The sequence below is a fragment of the Triturus cristatus genome, chromosome 2_2 (assembly GCF_964204655.1).
Source record: "Triturus cristatus chromosome 2_2, aTriCri1.1, whole genome shotgun sequence".
Classification (NCBI taxonomy): domain Eukaryota; kingdom Metazoa; phylum Chordata; class Amphibia; order Caudata; family Salamandridae; genus Triturus; species Triturus cristatus.
Window position 1 is genome coordinate 481,660,483 of NC_140582.1, and position 26,760 is coordinate 481,687,242.

At 45.1% G+C, this 26,760-nt stretch overlaps 1 protein-coding gene across 1 annotated transcript in view; it reads right to left on the minus strand.

The window, feature by feature from the left end:
- MGAT4D (MGAT4 family member D) overlaps positions 1–13,723 on the minus strand; it is a 666,451-nt gene extending 652,728 nt beyond the window's left edge. The window contains exon 1 of the mRNA XM_085641583.1: positions 13,145–13,723. Within this exon, the coding sequence (XP_085497709.1) occupies positions 13,145–13,238 (94 nt within the window). The 5' untranslated portion in view covers positions 13,239–13,723. The remainder of the gene's footprint in view (positions 1–13,144) is intronic.
- Between the last annotated feature and the right edge of the window lie 13,037 nt (positions 13,724–26,760).

The following is a 26,760-nucleotide window of genomic DNA, read 5'->3' on the forward strand; positions in this document are numbered from 1 at the left end:
CAAAACATGTTGACCTTTTCAGAATACATAGATTAACCCTATTGCCTCTTCCATAACTTTTCCCAATGGCCTAATAAGGTCTATAGCCTTCACAATTGGCTTTACATAATAACCAAAGAAGGCCTACTGAAGTGCACCGGAGTCATCAAGCATCATGAAGAGAGTAATAAAATTACAAATATGCACGCAATTACAGTTAGAAAACAATATATCTCAAAAGGGCCCAACAAAATCTATGCCAATGACAATCTTCTACCTGCAGAGTTTGCAAGAGGTGGTGATTAACAACAAAATCCTTGCCTACTACAGTAATGTATAAGACAAAATACTTGTCTTCTGCATGTAACACAATGCTGTAACAATCCACTGTTAAAGGTCTATTAGGTTTAAAAATGTTTTCACAATTAAGCCAAGTTTAATGCTGTTGCCATAACTTTCCATAATAAAAGATCAGACCTATGACATTGGACATTGCTTCATGTGACCCAATCAAGCCTAAGGCTGTTATCATTGGCTTGTAACTATAACCAACTCAGACTTAGTGTATTCCGTGTAAGCTTTCATACAAGACAACTGTCAAGCATCCAATCATAAAATAATAATGCATACAACATAACAGATGACAAAGGAAAATACACTCTCTCCTAAGAGGGCCGAACATTGATTATTGCAGTGCAAATCTTCTATCACCATGGTTTGTCACAGGGGATAACCACCATCAAATCCCAAGCCTACTATTGTAATCTGTGCACATGGGGCATGTTAGTCGAGATGCGAGACTGGAGGATGATTTGAAAGCATGGGCATATCTAACGCCTAATGCGCCCTAAGAGTCCAACCAATGTTTTATGTTTTCGATGTATAACTTGTTACCTTGACTATTAGTTACTCAGATATAAACGTTTTAATTGGCTCATGACTTACATGCACGCATTTTCCCAGTTTTTACGACTCTTTCTCAAATGTTGGGAAACATTGTTCCCTTAAGATTTGGTTTGCTATTCATTTGTAGTTGTGTGACTGACACTTTTTTGAAGTGCTGGTGGGGTGGGGGTAGGCGGTAAAGTGCAGCAAAGCCCCAGCGGGAGTGACATGGAGACACTACTTAACCAAGTTATCCAACCACCATGACAATGGGGTTGACCACACTAAGTTGGAACATTAAAGGCCTCAATTCCCCAGCCAAAAGACAAAAACTATGGAAAGACCTTATTGATAAGTGCTATGATATAATGGCACTACAAGAAACCCATCTTAAATGCAGCGTTGAAAGTAGGCTTTGCCAAAAGGCCTACTCGGTTATCTGTTGGTACTCAGCCCCCACCAAACATAACAGAGTAGCCCTCCTCTTCAATTTCTCTCTAAATTCCCACACTCTGGGCCATGGGTACTCGGAAACATTTCCCCGGGGGCCACAACGTACTGTCTGTGGCCTGACCGAGGCCCGCACTGATGCCAGCCAGGCGAGGGTCAGGGTGATGAAAGGTGGGCATAGGGGGACGCGATGCAGATGCATGGTGTGGGCAACAAACCAAGCCTTCATGTGACTTCTGCCTGCCACTGACGCTCTATTCTCATGCACCAAGAATTAAAGACAAAACATTAACTTCTAATGTACAATGTGAGAGGGAGAGAGATGCTCATCTGATGGCTGAATTGCAAAATGTGAAGCCAGAAAACCTGGCATCAGTCCTGGCTTCCACATTTGACCAAACTGTGTGATCCTAGGTATATGGTTAATTTCACTCTGACTCCTTTTTCTTCATTACCACATAGAAGAGCACCTTGAACTTCACAAGTTCAGTGTGTGTGTTATACAAAACCTTATCTTGTGTTTCCTTTGATAAACTATTATGTTGTTCCTATTATATAACATCAAAAACACAAAGGGGAGAGTAGAGATAGGAAATTAAGGGACCTGTCCTCCACAGTTCTATGCAAATAATCAAAAGAGGTACCCTCTATAGGAAGGAGTAAGAAGGGAAAGAAATGATATTACCTTGCAGAAAAACAACTGAAAAGAAATTCTTTTCTTTTTCATAAAACCCTCACCCACCTGGGTTTCCCCTTGGTGGCATGCTTCATCATTGGGTCCAACCCTGCCCTCTATAGACAGGTGTGTGCTACGACCTACAAATACACGGGAGCACTAGCTTGTAAAATACATGGGTGTCCTTATACACCTAACCGCTTATGGTGAATCAGAAGGGAGTGGTTTTTTTTGCAAAAGGAGATGCTAAATGCTAGATGGACCAACAGAGCCGAATTCAACCTATTACGCCTCAAACACACAATATACAGTAAGGGGAACAAAGTGGGCACCCATTTGGCATGCCAGCTCTGAATAAAGCATGAGGAAGATTATATTAGACAAATCAAAAAGAATACAAGGGAGCTGGCTACCTCAGAGTATGATAAAGCTCAAGCCTTTCATGATTTTTACAAAACCCTATATACCTCTGACCCATCCTGCGTAGCAACTCAAAGGGAATACCTACAGGAGGTGAAGCTATCCCAAGTGTCAGTGGACCAGAATGAGGAACTAGGCAGTCCAATCAAGGAAGATGAGGTTAGAATGGCCATCACTGGCCTCAAGGCACATAAATTCCTGTACCCGATGTGTTTTCGGCATGATTTTACAAAACCTTTGGCACTGAACTCATACCCCACATTACAATTTTATTTAATCAGATGGCAGCTGCTAAAATGGTTACCCCCCTAATGAGTGAAGCACTCATTTCAGTTATACCTAAATTGGAGAAAGACCAACATTTGTGTGCCTCTTATAAGCCCATAGCCCTGCTTAATTTAGATGTGAAACTCTACACCAAGATTCTGGCCACTAGATTAGAAAATATTCTGTCCGACTTAATTCACCCTGACCAATCAGGATTCGTACCAGGGAGACGGACGCATAATTCCCCCACCCCTCCCGACTACTTCATCAGCTGAAACTGGATTTTAAACGTTGGGCCACCATATACCTATTGTGGCTGAGACACATTAATGCAGTTAAAATGACAGTTCTGCTGTGTATTTCATACCTTTTCCAAGGTCTTCCAATTGACGTGCCCCAGGGAGTTTTTCACAAAGGTCCGCTCCCTAGTGATACACTTCATCTGGCAGGATGGCAGAGCCCAACTCCCCTATAAACAATTAAAGCTACCAAAGGAGGCTGGGGCCTAGCCTTACCTGACTTCCACTTGTACTATAAAGCTACGCAATGAAGAGTCATTTGTGAACGGGGCCAGAGAGAATCAGATAAACATTGGCTCCACATGGACAGAGTAGTAGTGGGCCAATATGTGTGGGATGTCCTTTGAAAGCTGAAATCTGATCAAACCCCCAATGCATATTTGAGAATGCCTACCTGAACAACTCTAAAAGTGTGGGATACAGTTACTCGAGTTTCAGGGTGGACCTCTTTTCCCTCCCCAAATACCCCTATTCACTTCAATCATGCCATCTTCCTGGCCCTTGCACCGGAACCCTTCGCTCTCTGGAGAGAAGGTGGATCCATTGTCATCTCTGATTTTATTTCACTGGTGGTGCATTCTTACCTTTGAACATTGTTAGCGCAATTTAGGGTTACCTGACTCCAAAAGATATCATTACACTCAATTAAACCATTGGGTCCTACAACCTGAAATGCATTTGGCAGCCACTAAGAGCCTTTCCCCAATCGAAAAATGTGTACGAAAAGCTGGTGGTGCCGAGGGCGATATCTCTTTCCTGTATTCCCACCTGTTTAACATCTTCCATGTGACCACACCACGACATATTCAATTCTAAGATTAGAACCTCTGTGACCCAATAGCTGAGAAACAGTGGCAGAAATTGTGGAAAGACAACCCCAGATATGATCATTCTATGAGATGTCGAGAAGCCCATTATAAAATTCTGTTTTAACTGGTACCTCTAACCCACTAAATTGAAAGTGATCTTCCCTAACAAATATGATCTTTGTTGGAGGGTTCGTTCCTTACTCTGGGACTTTAGACATATCTGGTGGGACTGCCCAGTCATTCAACCATTCTGGAATTAAATTTTAGGACAAATTAAAACTATACTGGGCTATCACCTTCCCTACCTTAAAACGCCCAGCCTTGAGTGAACCCTCCATTATGTGGCTCTGCCTAGGAGCCGCTAAGACAGCCTGGGCAGACGCATGGAAGAATCCCACTGCACCTTAGCTCACATAATGGCCCACTACGCTTTGGCACACACTCACAATGGAAAGGACGGCAGACATCTTGCAGAACATACAAAAAATTTGAAAACCTCTGGGGCCCATTAGTTATCTATCTCTCAAAAAGACTACCACTTACGGCCTGCCCAACTCGAACGAGACTGTTAAATCTCTTTCACATCTGATCCTCTAGGCAACCCTGGGGACCGCTTCTTTGAGGACCTGGGTCTGCTCCTGTGACCCTGGCCCTAACAAAGTCCCTTAAACATGGCACACTATATGAGTTTCTTATTGTCACCGATGGATTATTGTTTAATGTTCATTGGGGTGGGGGGATTATTGGGCACTGGAATTGCTCTTATATTGCTACTCAGATGACACTGCTACATTGGATTATGTATATTTTATTGGCAATAGTTATGTTTAGAGCACCTTTATACGTCATTGTTATTTCGATATGATGCTCATTGACTTCCTTCAGCTGTATGTTATCTGAACGATGCTGCACCCATAATCAACAAAAAAATGAATAAACAGAGTTTGACAACACCAAAAAAAGAATCTCGTTGGAAGAACATTGGTTTGAGACATTTTTAGGTCTCTTGGAAATTCCCTTGGCATATATACACAATGGAAACGATTCACAATACCAATGCTCCAGAACATCTAAAACGGGAATATTTGTGTTATATTCATATACAATTAGTACAAATAGAGAGAACTGTGTTCTACAAACAGACAGCTGTTTCAAGGTCAATTCACGAAGGCATGCAAGAAAACATGAAAGAGTAGTCCTTTGTTACTACTTCCCATACTCGTAAATTATTTTGTAAATCAAGCCCAGAAATTATAAGAGGTTCCTTCGATGTTTGACCTATCTGGCATTTATCGTGTCTGCAACTATTGGATTCCCATGATGTACTGTACTCCCAAAGTGGTATCAGTAGAAATCTAAGTCTAAAGAATTTGAGTCAGTGTATTATATATTGGCACAAGATACTGTGGTCGTTGCCGATAAAAACATATTTACTATTTATTTAGAACTTAACTTATTGTAGTTAGATATCTTTGACATACCAGAGACATTTGCTTTTTTGCTAGAGATTTCAAGCTTGAATGAGAATGAATTCATTCCCACTAGGAATGGAATTTTAGTTCATCAAAAGCATCCATAAAAGAAACCTGGACCATGGATTTAGATTTGACATATCCAAAACAATGACACATATAAACAAGAGTTGCAAATCTTAACCTATTACAACACTAAAACAATAGCTACAGGTGGATTACAATTCACAGTGCAGAGACCAGTGGTCAAACTGCCTAGGTATCACTCGCGTAAGTAACATGTTGTTATTTGGGTTGTCCGATCTCAAAGTATTTTGATGAACGGTTAGCAGGCCAAACGTGTAGTTTTGTACAGTAACTATAAAGACAATTTGTTTTTTTTAAATGAGATATTATCAGGTACAATACAGACTCGAAGCGTGGATGGGAACTAAAACAGAAGTGATATCCTGTGGTACTCACTATCAAAAAGAAAACTTCAAAACAACATCAGTATCAGTACAGACCCTATGAGAAAACATGAATTGGCGAACCCTGAAACCATCCATAGCGCGTTTCAAGTCCTGTAGCAGATCTCGACAGTCCAAGAATCGCTATACAATGAGTTAACATGATCCCGCCAGTAGATCACTGAAGCTAGAACAATAACAAAAAGTTTGACAGATCAATATACTTGGAATTTGTAAAAAATGGTCATAGCTTGGAGGAAGTAAAAATATAATGCGAAGAGATGTTATACAGGCATATAAAAAACATAAGAAAAGGTACAAAAGGCTAAAAATAATTAGGAGGAAGAAAAAGAACTTCAGAACTGTGCCCCAGTGCTTACACCTATGCTTGAAGCAAATTTCAGGCATAGTACACATTCTCAAAGAATGACGTGAGTATTTTTAAAATCCTATGACAATCCTAATTTTCCAGGTGTATTCACATACATCAATGTAGGAAATTATGCATAGGCACACATCTGGTGCAAATTAAAGTTTATACAATATGGGGTTTTTTTTCCTGGGAGAAAAAAATATCGCCTGTGGAAAATCCCTACCCCTGCGCACCTGTTAAATGTTGTGGTTTTGCTTCTTATTCACATTCTTGAAATGCATTGACTTCTTCCCTTGACAGGAGTAACACGCGCAAGTGTTCCCAAAGTGAGAAACTACTGGCAAGTGGTACTGAACACACCAGTAAAGAATCAGGAACAGACTGTGTCATCTTTGATAATAAAAAACATACATCAAACTACTTTTTTATGCTATCGAGTTGTAGACAATATCTAGAATAGCCTTCAGCACTCAAGGGGGTATTTTACTGAACAAACCCCATCCGCGCTGCATTATTTATTTTATGCATCGTATGTGCGCGTGTTAATGCCACGGAGCATGAATTGAAGGCAATTTCAGGCAGGACGAACACAGCAACTTTACAAGTGGTGACTGACAGTTCTCTGGGGCACTAATACATTTAGGATAATTCATGCATATTGAACGTCATTACTGATTTGAGCGCGTGCTGTGCTGTTGAGCACAAGGGCTGGTTGTAGAAATTTGCTGTATGGCTGTCAGCGACCGGAATCTATGATAGAGTAGCCTAGCAACAATGCAATTCAGATAAGTTTCGCAATAAATGAAACACACACGACAGTCAGTGACTGGTTGTGTAATCAGCAGCTACAATGATAAATACAGACTTGTTGTTGTTAATAAATGTAATTAAGACTGCGCCCTACATGTGGAAGCTAGACCCACACCCATGTGTCTGCAGCGAAGGTATTTGGGAACATCAGACAGACAAACAACCCTTGTGGCACTTTCAAATACATGAATGCTCCAGTTTGATGGTAAGACATTAACGTTAGGGCTAATAATTTACAGTGCTTACTACATGATAAACTCTTGCCAGGGAGTTGTGGCTTGAGTAAATGACAATTTGTCCTAAAGTAAAAGTTACTTCACTACAGTTTCAGTAAAAACATTTCATTTTTCAAAAACTGTATATACATAAACGGGTGTTTTTCCACAAAAAGGACGACGAATGGGACACTGAGGGTCCAACGCTCCAATGGCAGCCCCTGCCCTTGCAAGAAATGCACAGCACCCAAGTGTACCACACGTTATTTGTGACACCTGTATTATAGTCTTTTTTTTGTTTAATCAAACTACTTGCATTCTGGGACTTGCAGTTTCATTTTTACCACTGAATTAATACCTCGTTTTCAAAATTCCAGCCTGGAATGAGCAATAAGTTATAAAATAAAAAACATCTCTGGTTTAAAGTGTCGTACATCTCATGACAATGGCCCCCTTTGCTGCTGTTAATGTGTTTAGGTCAGGAACAGCTGGAATTCCTAACATACAAGGTGCAAATGCCACTACTGGGATCTATGCAAGCGCTGCTCACATATACACGGGGCCCCGACCACACAGAGATCTAAGGGCACGCGGTACGCCCCTTGTATGGGGAGATTTGAATCAATTCTCTGTATACAAAATTTGATGGCGGTGCCTCAATAATATAAACAAATCGTGTAACTTACCAACGCAAATTCTCGGATTTTCTTTAATCCTGAGAATTGATAGTTTTGAAAGAAGACACGAGGGTACCATTCCCAGCATTTGTACTCCATGATGTATGTCCCCCGAAGACGGCAATAAGAGAGACCTTCAACCTCACTAACTATATGCACATGGCCCAGCGCCATCCAGGCCCTTTGTGCATACATTTTACTTATATATTAAAACAGGTCCAACCGGGTGTCATTATATATTCAAATTGGAAATGCACGTTAAATAAAAAAAAAAATAAGACAATAAATATATCAACAATATTTTTTTTTAGTTCAAAAAGCAAAATTAAAGCATGAGAGGTAGGCACTAATCAATGACAAAATGTACAAGTGCTCAAAAGTGAAGTTGATCCCACGGTCCTAGGAAAGAAGAACTTATTTCCTGAATAAAGAGATCAAGTGAGAACAACAGCTGTAGACATAACATATATGTAAAACAAGTTAACAGAGCATCCTGTAATAATTTGGTCAAGTCATAATTCATGTGCTTTTTAGGGAAGATTTAATTTTGGAAAATGTCTTTGCGTCCATAAGTGTTCATGGCGTTTCAACCTCATAAAGAGTCACTGGGTCATTATCAGGTCAAACGAAAGGGGAAGAGCACTGTTGTGCCTGGCCCTTTTCGCAGGGTTACCCCAAACTTTTTGCCTCCCTCCTCCTATTTTTCTCACCCTCTGTCTGTTGGCTTTAGGACTCAGGGCCCTTGACCATTACTAATCAGTGTTAAAGTGCGTGTGCTCCCCTCTTTAAAAAAAGGTATAATTGGTTTACATCTGTTTGGCATATTTAATTTACTTATAAGTGATTTGTAAAGTGGTATACCATATACACAGAGCCTGTAAAATAAATACTACTAGTGGGCCTGCAGCACTGGTTGTGCAACCCCCAGTCCCGAGTAGCCTTTCAAACTTGTCTCAGGCCTGTCATTGAAAGGCCTGTGTGTGCAGAGTACAGCCACTGCGACTTGGCATTTAAAACCTCTTGCCAAGTCCTTAAACTCCTCTCCTCACCCCTGAGGTAGGCCCTAAGTGACAATAGGAGCAGGGTGCTGTGTAAAAAAAAGGCAGGCAATGTACTTTCAGGTTTTAGATATCTTGGGAGTGACAAACAGCTAAATTTGTTTTTCACTGCGGTGAGGCCTACTCCTCCACAGGCCAGCATTGGGAATTCCCTTTTATACTTTTAAGTAGCAATTCCTGATCAGAAAAGGAGTAGCTCTGTCATGGTTGGTATGGTTAAAATGGTAATGATAACCCCTCTTTAATGGTACAGCTGGATCTATCAGAACTATTTTGCCACTTTTAGAAAGTGGATGTTACTCTGCTGTTAACTTGCTCTTTGTGCCTGCAGTCTGTCTCCAAACCACGTGTGGCCTGGGTGACAGCTACACTTCAATGCATATTCTCTAGACAGCCACAAACACAGGAAGGGTTGGGTGACAGGGGACACATCTGCATACTGACAGCCTTCCTGGGCTAGGAAAAGGAGAGGTGATTCACACCTACAGCTAAATGGGCTGTGTCCTGCTCTCGCACAAAAGGCTAATCTACCCTCCACCAGTAGTCTGGAGCTAGGACTGGACCAAAAGGGACCCTTGCGCACTTCTGAAGGCCCCTTTGAAGTCACCCCTACATCAAAGACATTTTGGGATGTAAGTAAGAGGGCTCTGGCCTTAGCAAATTAGTACACTACTGGGCCTACAAGAAGTTCACGCTGTTTAATGCCCCATGATAGTCAATTGCGACTCAATCGGCCAGCACCAAGCATTGAGTGCCTCCCTGGTCGCAACAGTCCTCTTTCAATGCCCCACCACAAAATCCCCCTGCTGCCTGGCCCCCCTTATGGAGCAAGCTGCAGACACCTTCACTGCCACACCTACATAATCCCCCTTCAGCACGGCCCTCGTGCACCCAATCTCGGTGGACCGGACATTGTTTTTTTGCTCCAGCCGAGGGGTTGGGGACCTACACTATGTTCCGGGTCCAGGGAACACCACCGAGAGTGCCCAGCCAGCACGGCGACCCCGTGAGTCGTCTCGTCGTCGCCCTCACCACTAAAAAGTTAATGAGTGTACGCCGCCTTGCCGCTCCCTAGTGTCTGTGTTTGCGGACCAGGGCATTCCAAGAGATTGTATTGTGCCCCATGGAGTGACCTGGGGATATTGCTAAGTGTTCTCACTCCAAAGGGGCAGGACACACTCCCCGCAGTAACTGTGCTTACTATTGTGCTCTTTGTGTGATCCAGGCGGTCTGAAGGATTTCACTGCAACCCTCACAGCAGAGTGTAATTCTATGCTGCCTGTGACTAAAATCAGACTAGAGTAGCCCTGATATTGTTTTATGGCGATCCTTGCATGTCGAAGGACACATACTGTTCATAAAACGCTAGGGAATTACCGTAAAGGCTCTAAAAGGAGCCCTGCTGATTTTACAGCAATGCTTCATTCCGTCACAAATGTACTGCTTTAATATTTGTACCAGTGTACACCTCTTGACCTGCTAAATGGATTTTTATCGTTTTTGGCCTCAGTCTAACTATTTAAACATCCTTTATTTTTGTACAACTGTTTGGAGTCTTTTTGTGGTGTCTCAGTGATTTGCTATGTGGGTGTTGCACAAATACTTTGCACATTGGCTCTTAAGTTAAGCCTGTCTGCTCCACGCCCGACACCAGAGGGTGAACAGGTTAATTTAGGGTGTATATCTGACTTACCCTGACTAGAGTGGTGGGTTCTGCCTGGCTTAGCTGCATACCCTAGCCAAACAGAAACCACATTTCTAACAAGCACTATATCGGTCCTATGTCACTAACTGCAAGTAGGTTGCAGTATGCGGATCTTGTCGTAAACAGCCACTCCAACTATGAAAGAGCCTGGAGCCCAGCAGCTTATAGGTGTTTCTCTGGAGGGACTACTGTACCGAAGAATCAATGGTTGCTGGTCTTAGGAAGTTAAATCTAAACCAAGGCAGCTAAGTTAACCCTGAAGCTGCCATAGTGAAGGGCACAATTTATTTTGGGGACTGTTCGTGGAAAGATAGTCCCCAAATAATAAATGTCAATAAGGTATTAAATCCAGAATAAAGATGGATTCAAAGCTTGCAGCCATAGGGGCAGCTACATTGATCATGGACTGCCTCAAAACATAAGGCCAACAGGAGTCCAGATACAGACAGGTACGGCTTCCCAAAAGCAACAGGCAGTGATTCTTTGTCATTAGAGTCCCTTGACAGTAACACATATAAGCTCCTGGGCTGCAACCCCTTTACCTCCTGGTTACTTATGACTAAGCCAGCATACTGAGCCCTACTTGCACTTTGTGACATAGGAGCAATTGAGGTTTCTTGTCCTTTGTTTGTCCTGATGATGACTCTGTGACTCTTTCAGGGGTCAAAACGCCGCTGACACCTAAGGCACAAGAAACATTTTTAAAAAATCACTTTTCCCTAAGGATTATATGGATTACAACTTGATCAAATTATTACAGGATGCTCTGTTAACTTGTTTTTGCTTACATATTCTGTCTACCGCTCTTGTTCTCACTCAATCACTTTATTCAGAAATACTTTCTTTTTCACTAGCACCATGCGATCATCCTCACTTTTCAGTTCTTTTACCTTTTTATGTTGACTGTTGCCAGTTTTCCTGCTTTAATTTTGCTTTTTGTATAAATATACAATAACTATTGTTGCATATACGGGACTCCTTTTAAAACTATGCTTGATATATTGATGGAGTCAAAGATATATTTCTTAACTGTCTTGCATTTCCAATTTGGATATTTAATGACACATGGTTGGACCCTGTTGCTTTAGTACACTGTACGCATGTCCAACAGTGTCGCTCCTGTTGTTTTCTACATAAATGTAATCTACAGGCACTTATTCTGGGAAAGCTGACTGACTCTTTAAGGGAATTTACCTTTCCCCTTTGTGTTTGCGTTGCTATCAAAGTGCTCACAGGTCTTAAGACCTCCTTTACGTTCAGAGCTCAAATTTGTGGTTTGCAAAACGGGTGATGTGAAACAGCGGGGCTGACCTGAGGATGGCATTGGTCCACGACCATTGGCATCACCTCACCCTTCCATTTCACAATGTCAATATTCACTGCTCACGGCCACCGATCAGTTGCTGTTTACTTGAAGGTTTTGCCACGTTAGTTTTCACCATAGTTAAGCCTATGCTAGGAGGGGTACACGAAAACTGTATGTATGATCCATGACCTTAAAGCCAACGAGAAACCACGTGGCCGCTGTACAGCGACGTAAAAGGAGCTGGAAGGATGACGTCAACCTGCCCACCCTGTTCAGGGAGCTGAGTGTTTGATTCTGACATCTTATGTGACCAGCAGGAAACAAGGTTGAAAACAGGCGAACTCGACCTCTCATCATACTGGGGGTCAGTCCATTTAGTAACATCAAACAGGTGGTATTAATTCCTCTTAAATTGTGCACGTAGAAACAGCAAAACTGCAGCCTTGAACTTTATTCTAAAGTATTATTATGATTGGCGACCCACTTGAAAGCTCCGCCACACAGGTGTAAACATCTATCCCAGGGTAGGTGGTGTAAACGGATGCAATCAGGGTCAAACTGGGACATGAAATATGCCTGGGCCCCTATAGCAAATAATTTTTTTTTTTTTAAAGTAGCCCCTTTAGCAAATCAGCGTAGTATTTAACGTATTAAGACATGCTGTATACGTATTGTGCAAAATCTGCATGCATTTGCGCTTGCTGCAGGTAACGCTTGTCAGGATAATAAGCTCTAAAAAACCGCCCACCAGACAATAAAACAGGACCACAAACTGTCAAACCAGTCAGGTCAGCCCCTCTGGCACTGTCAGACTGCCCTCTAGGTCGTTCGAGCCTGGCTGAACTAGTTCTTCTCCGGTGACCAAACTGGAAAGCAGGTTCCACTGGGACAGAAAATAAACCCGGGTACCAAAATTAAAAGTGTCCCCATTTGTAAAATAGAAATCTAAAAAGTGGTCCAGTTTTTAACTCTTAATGATGATACGCTGTTTTAGTATTTGCAAAGGTGGCATATATTTATTTGAGCTTGCTGCAGGAAACATTTGTTTTAATATCACATCGGGGTAATCGACAGTAAAAACCGACCACAAACAAGTAAATAATAAACGGGCCCACACACTGACTTGTGAGATCGGTTCAGAGTCAGACCCTGTGGAAAAGCACGAGGATGTGCACACACCTGCTATCCGTTAAACACGCCAAGCCCGCTCTGCTGAGAGACTTATCTATGCCGCCGGTGCGCTCAACTGATCCGGCGGCGAGCAGCGGCTTTGCATTCTAGTAGCCTGCCTTACCTCGCTGTTTGAACCAGGCGGTGGTGATCCACGAGACGGACACGAAGGTGGCTAGGCACAGGAGTGTTAGCGCACTGCCATTCCGCAACCTCATGGCATAGGTTGCCACGGCGCCTTTGCGAGAGTCCTCCGCCGAGACCGAGAACACCCAGGCAGCTTGAAGGCGGTGGTGCCCGTGCGCCGTCTCTCTGCAGCCTGCACACCTGCTCCCTGCGGTGAGACTGCTCCTCTGGCCCCGGGGAGGCGGCGGGAGCAGCCTGCCTTTCCACTCTCTCTCTCTCAGTGGGTGATGCCGCTTGGCAGCATTCACCCGTTGCTTTCCGCCTCCACTGGCTGGTCTACCGCTTTCACTCACACTGCGACTTCCTCCCTTAGCAGCGAGGGCACTGGTCGCGAGCGGAGAGAGCAGCCCGCCCCGCTTCCTCCCTCAGTCTCTGAGGGAGCCGCTTTCCTGGAACCGCGGTTACTGGTCGCATTCAGCTTCAGAACTGCCCCCGCGCTGCATGCAGTTACCGTGTTGTGCACCTCTCAGGACACCCATGCGCTTACTTCCGCATACCCCTTCGCGTTGCTACTGCCTGTTACTAAATGCAAACCTAACCCCTCGCCCCCCTCCCGCACATTTGCATCTGCCAATTGTGTCGTCATACCAGCCTTGCACCCGTACCTCCGCACATTTACCTTACTCCCATCTCATAATAATCACGTGCCTCGCCAAAAACAGTAGTAAGTGGGGTGGCGGTGAGTCTCGCCAGAGTACCTCTGCTTTTCTATTTGTCCTCTTCCAGGCCCTGGCACAGTGTCCTTTTTCCTCCAGGCATAATACTTGCACCCTTCCCTGCATCCTAGTTTTGTTTCTGTTTCTTCAGGTCCTGAACCCTGTCATCCTAACACTGTTTCACCACAGGTCCTGGCCCCCCTCTCATTGGCCTTCCTCCTCGTCCTGGTCCTTCTACTCCTAGTCCAGATTCTCCTCCCAGTCATCCTGATTTGCCTACTGTTCCTCTCCCTGCTGGTCTTCCTCTTCGTTGTCCTGAATTGGCTGTTCTGGTCCTGGTCTTGGTCCTAGTTCTCTTGGGTCTGGCGCCCATGATGCTGGTACTTTAGCCTCTCACATTCCTGGGCCTTCTTATCCTGGTATCCATGGTGCCTCATCACGGCTGGGCTATTACAAGGGGTATGGGCATTAGGTGCATTATGCCCCAGCCCCCGCACACCCTTAAGGGCCCCACTCTCATTCACCAATAATTATTTATAGATTTTTAATTCCAAACAAGCCAGCCCCCTTTATTAACAATGAGCCACCATGTCTTGCCCGACTGCTAGATGGAGCTAGACTCCATGATTTCTCTTTCCCTGAAGTATATTTCTTTTGTACTTTGAAACCGGAGCAGCTTATCACACCTGGCCAAAACGGAAGAAGCATCCCCAGGGCCTCCATCAAGTTTTGAGCCGCCACTTCCCTGTGGCTTCTAACAACCCTGCTTCTGGTCTTTGTCCTGCTGGTCCTCATTCTCTTCATCTTTTTGGTCCAGGTCCTCTGGATCTTGACCCTCTTTTCATGTTCCTCCTGGCCCTGGTCAAATTCAATCTTTCCTGGCCAAGAACCTCACCCACCCTCCCAAAAAGAAACCTGCCCCTCCTAGACCTAGTCATGTTCCTGCTTCTCTTGTTTCTGTTGATCCTTTTTGTTGTACTCTTCCTTGTAATGAACCTCCTGGTGCTCGTCTCCATGATCCTCTTTCTCACAACACTGTCCTTTTGATCCTTTTCCTACCTACACTAGTCAACCAGTCCTGTGTCCTCCTGATCCTTCTGGCAGCCTTGTTCTCCTGGTTCTTTTCATATTCCTAGTTTTGATTCACAAGGCCTTGGTCTTCCTGGTCCTGCTTACCATCTTTTTCTGATCATTCAGGTTCAGGTCCTTCTAGTCTTCTTGGTCCTGCTTATTTCAGTCTTCATGGTCCTGGTTGTTTAGTGTTTACACAGATCCTAGTACTACTGTTGGTCCGTATCATCTTGCTGCTGGTCCTCCTTGTCCTGTTCTTCCTGAAACTGGGGCCCATAGTCCTGACCCTCATTTTCCAGGGCTCCATTTTTGCCTGGATTCAGTGCACATTCCCTCACCATAGGAGGACACTATATAGTGAGCCAGCATCCTACGGGGATAAAACCATACTCGAGCAGCAACCTCAGTCTCTGTCAGAGTGAACCACAAGCAAACCCCCAATGAACCCGTGCTAAATCCTGTGGTAGCTCAGCAGAAAGCAGTCAGGGTTAACTTAGAGGCAATGTGTAAAGTATTTAGGCAGCACTTCAAACAGTAATAAAGTGAAAACACCACACAAGAGAATTCCACACCAATTTCGAAAAACAGATTAAAATGTCTCAAATTATTTGAGACCAAAACGGCAAAATTGCAATTAGTAGAAACTGAGATATGCAATTTTAAAGATTGAAGTGAAAATAGTGCCTTAAAGCTCAAAGCGCCAACTGTGGTTATCTGGTCACGTCGGACCACACAAAGTCACAAGTTCAGGCCGACTGTGATAGAGAGTGGGCCAGAGACAGGGACCAGGTTAGGCCTGCTGAACAGAGTACCTTAAATCCTGATTATGTGGAGCATTGCAAGATCTCGCATTGAGGATGCATTCCGCAGCGGCAGTTCAGAGAAATCTGCAAATTCTGCATGGTCGTCGAGGATGCTGTCGACGAGGAGCTTGCAATTCAAAGTCCTGTGTCGAAGATGCAGAATGCATCAGCAATTCCAAAGAAGATGCCCGGTTGCGATGCAGAGTCCTGTGTTGTCATTGAGGATGCTGTCAACGAGGGACTTGTGATGCGAATGCCTGTATCGAGGATGTGTCGTGCAGTGGCGGTTCCTAGGAGACAACGGGATGCGATGTAAGATTCACTGTCAGGGATGAGTCGCACTGTGGTGGATCCGAAGCGGTTGCAAGGAGATGCGTAGCGCTGCATCGATTCTTCTCAAAGGACTACAGCTGTCGGGTCACCTTCAGGTCCATTCCAAAGGGACCAGGACTGGGGAGGTACCACTTGGGGGGAACAGAACACACTGAAGACTGAGTCCAGGTCCTGAGTTCAAGGTGGTTGGAGCCTGTTCTGTCCCTGAGAATTCTGATCAGGATGCCAGCCAACTGGCACTTGGAGTCACTCTGGTGGTCCTGGGTTCAAGATGCAGGTTCAGAATTTCACTCAGACAGTAGGGCAGCAGGGCACTAGAGTAGCAGTTTGTTAGACCTGGCATCTTTTGGCGTGTTTCCCCTGTGTTTTTGCTTTGTGATCTCCTGGTTTTGACTCTGTTTTTGCTAGTTTAATATCTCTACACACTTTCTCATTGCTGTTCAGTGGTAACGTGCAAGTGCTCCTATTGTGAATTGTATTATGGATTGGTGTTTCCATGATTTGTGTATTTGATTTACTGCTAAGTCCCTAGTAAAGTGCACTGGGAGTGCCAAGGCCTATAACTCCGATAATGCTAGTGGGCCTGCAGCACTGGTTGTGCCACCCACACAAGCAGCCTCTCAAAGGGTTCTCAAACCTGCCACTGTAGTGTCTGCACGCAGGTATTACTGCCATGTCGACTTGGCATGTGCACCCACTTGCCAAGGCTTAACCTTCCCTTTTATGACATGTGAGTCACCCCTAAGGTAGGCCCAAGGTACCCCTGTGGGCAGGGTGAGGTGTATGGGAAAGGTAGGACATGTACTGGTGTATGACATGTCCTCATAGTGAATTGCAGTGAATTTAGTTTTTCATTATTGAAAGGCTATCTGTTACGTTACGTTACGTTAAAATTATTTGTAACGCGCACTATCACCATCGGTTTCTTGGCGCTCATTGACAGGTAACGTGATCCAGGATGAGAGGGTTAGTCATATGCGGATTGAAAAAGCAGGGTTTTTAAAAGTCTGCGGAAACAGTCGTACTTTGGGCAGAGACGGAGTGAAGGTGGCAGGGAGTTCCAGGTGGAGGGGGCCTGGACAGAAAAGCTCAAGCCACCGTGCTTTTTTCTTTTGAATTTGGGGACCTCAAGGAGATTAAATGATGCTGAGCGAAGAACTCTAGAAGGGATGTGACGGGTCAAGCCCGAAGAGATGAACGCGGGGGCTGCATCCGAGAGGGCCTTGAAGGTAGAACATGCCAGTTTGAAAATGCAACGTTTGGAAATAGGGAGCCAATGCAGACTATGGAGGAGGGGAGTGACGTGCTGATGTTTGGGCTGGCGGAAAATCAGGCGGGCAGCTTGATTCTGCACCAGCTGTAGTCGGTGAAGGTGGCATGCAGGAATTCCCGCGTACAGCATGTTGGCATAGTCGAGCCTGGAGGTGATGAGTGCAATGACAACTTGGGTCAGGGCTTCTTTGGTGAGAAACCTGCTGATCTTGCGGATCCGCCTGAGGTGGAAGAAGCAGGCTGAGGTGACCGCGTTGATTTGCGGTCTCATCGAAAGATCTTCAGAAATGATCACCCCCAGGCTTTTGACTGAGGTCACAGGAGTGGGTGCTGTCCCCAGAGATGTTGGCCAGAAGGTGGAATTCCATGGGTGATTGGGGCCTCCTACCAGGACGAGCTCAGTTTTGGTAGGGTTCAGCTTTAAGTGGCTGTGGTACATCCACTCCGCAATGGTCAGCATGGTGGACTGGAAGTTAAGACTGGAGGAAGGAATGGAATCTCTGGGAAAAATTAACTGGAGGTCGTCCGCGTAGTTAAAAATTGTGACCGGGGAGTTGCGGAGGGAGGCTAAGAGGGGTTGGAGATACAAATTAAAAAGAAGAGGGGATAGTGCAGAGCCCTGTGGGACGCCGCAGGGAAGGGATGTGTAGGGTGCGGAAAAAGTGAAAAGATGGACGGACTGTGATCGCTGGTGAAGGAAAGATCTGGGCCAGTCAAGGGCCATTCCCTGAATGCCGGCATTGTGGACACGGTCGATCAAGAGGGTGTGATCGACCGTGTCGAATGCCGCCGAGAGATCTAATAGGACAAGGGCCTGGGAGGTGTTATTGTCAGCGCCCTTCCTGAGGGTGTCCATGACTGCTACTATGACCGCCTCGGTGGAGTGGAGGGGTCTGAATCCCGCTTGTTGAGGATCCAAGAAGGAGGATTTCTCTATAAAAGAGCTCAGGCAGCGGGTGACGTAGGTCTCCAGAATCTTTCCTAGGTAGGGGAGGAGGGAAATGGGTCTGTAGTTGCTGAGTATTGTGGGATCTGCGTTGGGTTTCTTTAGGATAGGTAAGACGGCAGCTTGCTTGAAGGAAAGAGGGACCTCCCCAGTAGCAAGAGAGTTGTTAAGTAGTGCTAGGGGGGGGCCTGGACATGCGAGAAAGGCTTCTCTCAGGATCTGCGGGGGGCAACAATCATTGGGGGATCCCGAACTGACTTTGTGAAGGAGTGAGGCGAATTCTTGTAAAGAGATAGGTGGGAACTCCGACAAGGTGCTGGTATTTCTAGGGGGAAGAGGAGGGGGAGTAGGAGATGCCGGGGTCGGGATGTTGTTTTTTATTGTTGTAATTTTCTCTATGAAGTAGGAGTTTAGCGAGTCACAGAGGGTTTGGGTCGGCTGGGGTTGGGGGGTGACCCTATCCGGCAAGGAGAGCTCATTTACAATTGAAAAAATATCTTTCGTTTTGTTGTTTGAGTCCAGGATTATTTGTGAGAAATATGCCGTCTTAGCTACCAGGATCGATTGTTTATAAGATTTTAAAGCCTCAGTGTAAACAAGTTTAAGCTGTGGGTAATAGTGGCGACGCCAGCAGCGTTCAGCTTGCCGCAGGGCAAGTTTGTCCGCTTTGAGTTGGTCCGTAAACCATCGTTGTGCGTCGTGGGGGCGCTTAGCTTTGATCTTTTTTAAAGGGGCAACTTTGTCACTAGCCTGACGTATCCATTCATCAAGTTTGTCAGCCTGATCCTCTAGTGAGGTCAAAGACGTGGGTGCAGTAGAAGCCAGTGAGTCGTGAAATTCAGGCAGATTGGCTCTTTTCCAGTTGCGAGCCATAAGATTCTTAATACGGGGGGGAGGACACAGAGTGTGCAGATGTAAGTGAAAGGAGATGAAGTAATGGTCAGACCAGGAGCAAGGGAGAACTGAAGGAGGTGAAATGTCGAGGTTAGATGTCCAGACTTGGTCGAGGATATGACCTTTCTGATGGGTGGGGGTGTGAATGTGTTGGGAGAGATTCATGCCTTTTAGAAGGTCAGTGAATTCCACCGACGATTGGCTTTCATGGACATCAGAAGGCCAATAATTAAAGTCACCAATCACCACGATGTTGGCGTGGTTGATTGCTAGTTGGGCGATAGAGTCGCTGAAGAGTTTGGGAAAGAGAGGCATATAGTCGGGGGGTCTATATACAAGAACACAAATAAAAGACGACTTAGGGGAGGTAAATTTTAGTGCTAAGTAATCAGTTTTAGGGATAGAAGTCACCGTGATCTCGGAGAAGATATGTTCAGAGCGGATGATAGCTTCCACCAGTCTTCCCCGCGGGCCGGTTGGCGTGCATAATGTAGTATCCCGTAGGGATTGCTGCGAGAATGTCGGGGGCTGAGTCTTCAGTGATCCAGGTTTCTGCTAACAGAAGGATATCGATGGAGCTCTGATGCAATAGTTGGAAGATCTCAAGCTGATGGCGGATAAGGGAACGGGTATTAAGATAGTAAATCAGTAAAGAGGCGGAGATTTGCGGTAGTGAGGGGGAAGGGTCGTGAAGAGAATCAAGTGCCGAGAAGTCAGATGGAACAAATATGCCACATGCCTGAGCCGCTCTGAAAGCACGGGCGGGAATGGGTCCTGAGGATTTGAGTCTCAGGAGATCGGAGGAGGAATAAGAGTAAGATTGGGCATTACGACAGGGCCCTGGGCCTGGTCGGCCGCGGACGGGCGCAGACGGGCTTGACTTGTGCGCGACTTCGGTGCGAAGTCGGCGCTCCCGCTGCGCTCCCGCTGCGCTCGTCCGCTGCGCATCCTCCATACTGCCATTAAATACTAGGGGGTGAGGGAGCACTAGACCGCTAACCTGCGAAGGTTTCGTGCAGGGCGGAAGTGGTGTCACGAGCAGGAAGTGACGCTCCTCAAGCTGACCCGCCGCACAAACGGCACAGAGCCGGGGCGGAACGGGGTCACGAGGGAAAGGAAAAGATATAATGGGAGTTTACTTATAACATCTTATGAGTATATTTTCTCATTGGAACAAGATAGAGAAATGGAGTTTAGTATGCCTGATCTCAAAATGTCGAAATTCATCTTTTGGTAAAGACGATTTATTATATTCTATGTTTGAAAAGGCCACTTTTAGAAATTTGGTATTTTCCTGCTTAGCCATCCTGTGTGCTTCTGCTGGGTTGTGGATCGACTGTCTGGCTTTGGAGTGATAGGGGCTGGGGGATGTGCATTCACTTCAAACAGCCACTGGAGGTGGGGTCGAGGTGTGTCCCGCCTTTCCTGGGTGAGTCAGGGCTGAGCTGAATAGACCGGGTCTGAATTTAGAGTAGTGGGAGGAGATTTCCTTGCACTTGAATTGGCCTGGTCTGTCTTGGACAATGATGTCTCCACCTCCTGCCAGGAAGCCGGACCAGAGAGGACCAAACTGGTTTGGGCTGAGCACAGACACTCTCTGCCCAAAAGAACAAAGAGAAACTGAGTATAAATATTGAGACCCAGACCTCAGAACTTTAGAACTCACTTGGATCAAGGAACCTGCCAAGAAGAGCTGGAAGAACTGCCAGGAGGATTACTGCCCATTTGCTGTGTCGTTGTTTTGCTGTGTTGGCCTGCAGTTGCTGCTTCTGCCTTGGGCTGTGAAAGGACTGGAATGAACTTTCTTCACTTGTCGTTGAGTATCTCCGAGGGATTGAAATAGAGCTTGCCCCTGTTCACAAAGTCTCGGGGACAACAAAGACTTCACTTACATCTGGGTACTGCCTATGGAACCGTGGTTTCAGTTGCCACAGAGGGGCAAAGCAGCCGATAACGTCATCAACACCGATGCTGGCACCGCACTCCCCACCGCTTCGCTTCACTCCGCTGCCTTGGTCTCACCGGCGATGTCTCTGCTCACTGACCTCAACACCCGTTTCTGCACCGTGGATTAGGGGCACTGCTCGTAAGTCACACGATGCACCACCCCACCCCATCCCACACTGCAGTCTGGGCTGACCGATGCCAGATTCCATCAACCGACACTGCTGCTTGCACTGTGACCTGTGGGCACTGCAACAAGCACCGCTTCCGTTTGCTCCGCAGCCCTGGTCTCACTGCCGCCGCTGGGCAACCATCACCGAGCCGCTGCCTGCACCGCGATCTGAGGGCTACGCTTCACATCGCAACTGTGTCGGTTGCCACGACAGACCTACACCAACGCGATCAGCCACAGCCTTAGGTACAGAGTCTGCAAGCCGCACCGACCAAGGAGTTGAGCGTTTTTGAGACAATCTCAGGGCTTTGAGAGTGGGCATTATCCATCCTATTATCAGAAAGATGAAGACCCAGAATATATGCAGGCCATCACTATTCTGGCCGCTCAGTTCCTATGGTGGCCAGTATATTTTGATTTTAATTTGCTTCTATCCATACAGAGTGACAATAGAAACGTTTCTTTAGGTCCAGACGAATTCCCCGGAATTCCGCTGGGGTCATATATGGGTAGAAACATGTTGACCATTGAGAGGGGTATATTTGCTTAAGAAAACCCCAAGTCCCATTTCTTTTATTCTGTCCCAACGGACCACCAATAAAGCTTATTTGACCCCTTCGAGATAGTTTTAGTCACTTTTTACATCTCTCGCACTCTGTCCCTCACTGACCACATTACATCACTCATCCTAAAACACCTCAGCTCCTCCCCGAATGGGAGTTGTAGCCCACACCATGGACTTTGCAGTCCGGGTGTTAGGAGGAAACCCTATGATGAAGCATGTCACGCTCGGGCGAGTAAGTATTCTTGTATTAACAAGGTTTTCCTTCTTTTCTTGGCAGCTCCATTACAAGTATGTTAAATAATTTGCATTATAAATTTAGTACCAGGCATGCATTTTGTAATTTTCAATCTTTTTCTTCCCATCAATTTCAGGGATAAGCCCCATTCCCGTGATGACTTCAGAGTACAATACGCTTCAGGTGGCGGTTCTTTGCCGCTGTGATTTAAATCTGGAGCTATTTCATCATCATTAAATCACAATTACATTTCTAAGTTCAGTCAATGGGGAGAGTTAAAATTAGTTAAAGTTATTTCTTATTAGGATTCTTTTTGCTCTTTTTAATTAGATAAATTCAAGTAAGTTTACAGACATCTCATTAAAATATATTTAGAATAAAACATCAAATAATGCATAGAGTGCGTTCCATAAAGGACAAATACCCTATTCTAAGACTGAACCAGAGTTTTAGATTCAGTAGAACTCATGATAAGTTCGAAATCAAAGGAAAAGAGTGAGATAACGAAAGCATAAAGCCCAAAATTCAATTAAAGTAGTCAAACCGCTCATCAAAAAGTAGTTCATGAAACTCAATCGAGTCGCAATAATTCAAGCAAATAAGTGTACAGTTGTAGAAGAAATCTATTAAAATAGAGCATCAATAATAAGGGAAGGGAAGAACAGCAGAAGTGGTAGCCATTGCTATCAATCGAGAACAAGGGGAATGGAATGAGTGTATGGGAATAGTAATGTGGAAATGAGTGTTCTACACTTGGAACACACACTAATATAAAGGGCAAAATTAATGTTGCAAAATGTGTGTCCGGTCTCTCCTCTTCGGATCCAATCAAGCAGCAGAATTTGTCAGAGTGCAGCTCTTCTTTTCCCACGAAATAACATGTAGTTTGCAAAGTTTTATCACAAAGTATGTTACAGACATCTTACGTATGTAGCTTCTCGATTGTTAAGCCTTCGTTCCCATAGGCATTGATTACAGTTTAATCTTTTCATGTTAAATGTTTAATTGCGTAAACAATGAACAATGCTAAAGAAAAGAAACATCATCTTGCAAAAATACTGTTTAGCAATGCATTTCATTAACACAAACAAGAAATACTGTTTTAAAATAAATATACAACTAGTCTATTCAAGCATTATGTGAAATATGGGGTAAATAGGAAGTTTGGTTATCACAAACAGATGTTTCTTAGCAAAATTTAATTTTTGTGTTAGGCCTGGCCCTTTTTGCAGGATAATCTCCTTACTTTTTGCCCTTTGCCTCCTATTTTTCTGACCCTGTTTTTGTTGGCTATAGGAATCCGGGCACTTTGGGGGTGGGAGATGTAGTCACGGCCCCACTGCAGATATCGCGGGGAACCAGACAGGGATGCCTGCTCTCCCTGTTATTTTATGCAGTAGTGGCGGAACCGCTGGCCTGTGCAATGCGTGAATATCACAGCCACAGAGGGATTCGATACCCGGGGTACAAACTCATTTTATCGGCATACGTGGATGACACTCTGATCTATATTCGCGACCCTGCTCAAAACTTATCTCCTGTCCTCCGTGAGGTGGTGCGGTTTGGTGAATGCTCTGGGCTGAAAGTTAATTGGGAGAAATCTGTTATATTACCTCGCACCCCTGTAACGCTTCCTGATGAATTAGATTTCCCCCTTCAGTGGGTATGGACCCAGTACGCTATCTGGGTATTCAGGTCCATACGGACCCAGTCCAGGTTATATTTCCTCTCACCCCGGCAACGCTTCCTGACAAATTAGATTTCCCCCTTCAGTGGGTCACAGACCCAGTACGCTATCTGGATATTCAGGTCCACACGGACCCGGTCCAGGTTTTCCAAGAGAATTACGGTCGGGCTATTAGTAAGCTCAAGGAGGATATTGCGAGGTGGATCCGCCTTCCTCTCTCTCTTTTGGGCAGAATATCCCTCATAAAAATTGTGGTCCTTCCCAGATTTTTATTCCCGTTTCTTAATATTCCGATGGTATTACCCGCATAGTTCTTTAAAACTCTTTGGACACTGCTGATTAGGCTGACCTGGGCTGACAAACAACCACGGGCCTGTTGGAACGTTCTCACTTTACCATACTCTATGGGAGGTCTTAGTGCTCCCGACCTTGACTTATACTATTGAGCGGCGCAGGCCTTGCATGCATATTACTGGTTACACCAACAGACGCCCTGTCCACATCTGCTCATAGAGCGACTATCTACAACCCCCGCAGCCTTGGCTACAGAACTTCCATGCCCCGCGTCGCACGACAGGTGTCTTTGATTCAATCAACGCCACTACGCATGCCTGGCATAACCTTCTTAATCGTCACGCGCTTTCAATTTTATACTCCCCAGCTACCCCGATTGCTTGGTGTGAATGGCTGCTGACGCTCACTGCACCAGAAATGATTAGTACATTACATTCCCTGGGTCTGGATACTATTGGGGATTTCTTTGAGGATGGGGCTGGTAGAGATGCTGACTGTTTGTTGCAGATCGAGCCCTCACCGTCTGTTTTACCCACCTTCCATTACTTCAGAGCCCGCAGTGCTCTGCGAGAATTGCTCGGAGAGCAAATGCAGGAACCCCCAGAGGTACACTCCTTCACTGCTTTGGTTCGAGCTAGTTCCCCAAAGCGACTGGTTTCCCTGATCTATTCTAGAACCATAGAGCTGCAGCGTTACACGTACACAAAAGCTAGGCTTGAATGCTAGGCTGACCTAGATATCATGATAGATGACACCATGTGGACATATTGTTGTGAGGCTACCAAGCGAATCTCTCTCAATGGTCGGCACCGCCTTATACAATTTAAAATCCTTAATAGGATACACCACACACCTGTGCGATTGCGCAGATTTGGGCTGCGAGAGACAGCTGACTGTGAGAGGTGTGGGATGCGGGAGGCTGACTTTATACATCTCGCCTGGTTGTGCCCCACTATAGCCTTGATCCGTTATTAGCTCTGCTTGGCTATTCCAAGAAATTGCAAAAACCAATCAGGCTTTTGGTTGATATGGCCCAGTCAATCGCTAAGAGCGACCTTGCAATGCACTGGTCGCGTGGTCCCCCTCCCACCTTGGCGCAGTGGTCCAGAGATATGTTGTTTTGTAATAACCAAATGGAAGTGTATAGTGAATTGTTGCCTCCCAGGAATCGCCCTAAAACATTTGGAGTCTGTACACCACTTATATGACATCTCAAGCTCGAGAGACTCCTTCTCCACCTGCCACTACGAGGGGGGCTGGTCAGTTAGAATGATCCCTACTGGAATCAAGGCACCAGTGGCAGGCTAGATGCCTGGATTTGGGATGTGTCCGCATTATTCAAATGTTTGTTTCATTTTTTCTTAAATTTGTAATCTTTTATAGTTTCAACTCATTGGGATGTTTAATGTTGGATTCTGCCTTCATTGCTTGTTATTATTTCATCAGACTGAATTTAGTATGGTACCATTGTGTACTTTTATTTCATAAGTTTTGAGAGATATTGTATGTGTTTATGATTTTTCTTTTGTGTTGTATTCATGAAAAAGGAAAAAAAAAAGGAATCTGGGCACTTTACCATTGCTGATCAGTGCTAAAGTGCATATGCTCTCTGTGTAAATTGTGATCATGATTGGTTATCAATGATTGGTGTATTTGATATACTGGTAAGTCCCTAGTAAAGTGCACTATGTATGCCAGGGCCTGAAAATCAAATGTTACTAGTAGGCTTGCAGCACTGGTTGTGCCACCCACAATAGTAGCCTTTCAAACGTGACTCAAACCTGCCCCTGCAGTGTCTGTGCATGCAGTTTTTAACTGCCATGTCGACCTGGTAAGTGCACCCACTTGCCAGGCCCTAACCTCCCCTTTTCTTACATGTAAGAAACCCTTCAGGTAGACCCACGGTAACCCCATGGGCAGGGTGCAATGTATGTGAAGGGTAGTACATGTTCTGGTGTGTTTTGCATGTCCTGATAATGAAATACTGTGCATTTTGTTTTTCACTATTGAAAGCCTGTCTGTCCCATAGGTTAACATAGAAGCTGCCTTGTAACATCTTACAAGTGTAACTTTATATTGGGACTAGATAGAGATTTGGAGTTTAGGCTCTCTGAATTCAGAATTTAATAACACACCTTTTATTAAAGTTGGTTTTTAATTTGTGTGTTTAGAAAGTGGCATTTTCTTGTTTAACCAGCTTGTGTGCCCCTGCCTGTTTGTGTATTTACTGTCTGATTTTGGAGTGAGAGGAGCTGGGGATGTGCATTCACTCTAGACAGTCACAAGGGAGGTTGAGGTGTGTCCTGCCTTTCCTGGGTGACTCATTGCCAGGCTTAAAAGACCTTTCTGCATTTAGAGTGGTGGGGGGAGCTTTCACTAGCACCTGAACAGGCCGTGTCTGCTCTGCACAATGCTGTCTCCACCTCTAGTAGTGAAGCTGGGCCAGGGAGGACACAACTGTTTTATACTGAGCTCAGAGACTCTTGCAACAAAAACTATAAAGAGAAAATGGGGTATACATTTTAGATCTAAATCCCAAGAACTTTAAATCACTTCTGGAATAAAGGGGAACCCTTGCCAAGGAAGAAGAACTGAAGAGCTGTGAGGAGAAGACTGCCCCTTTGCTTTCTGTTGCTTTGCTGGGTTGATCTGCAGTTGCTGCTTCTGCAAGCAGAGGATTGG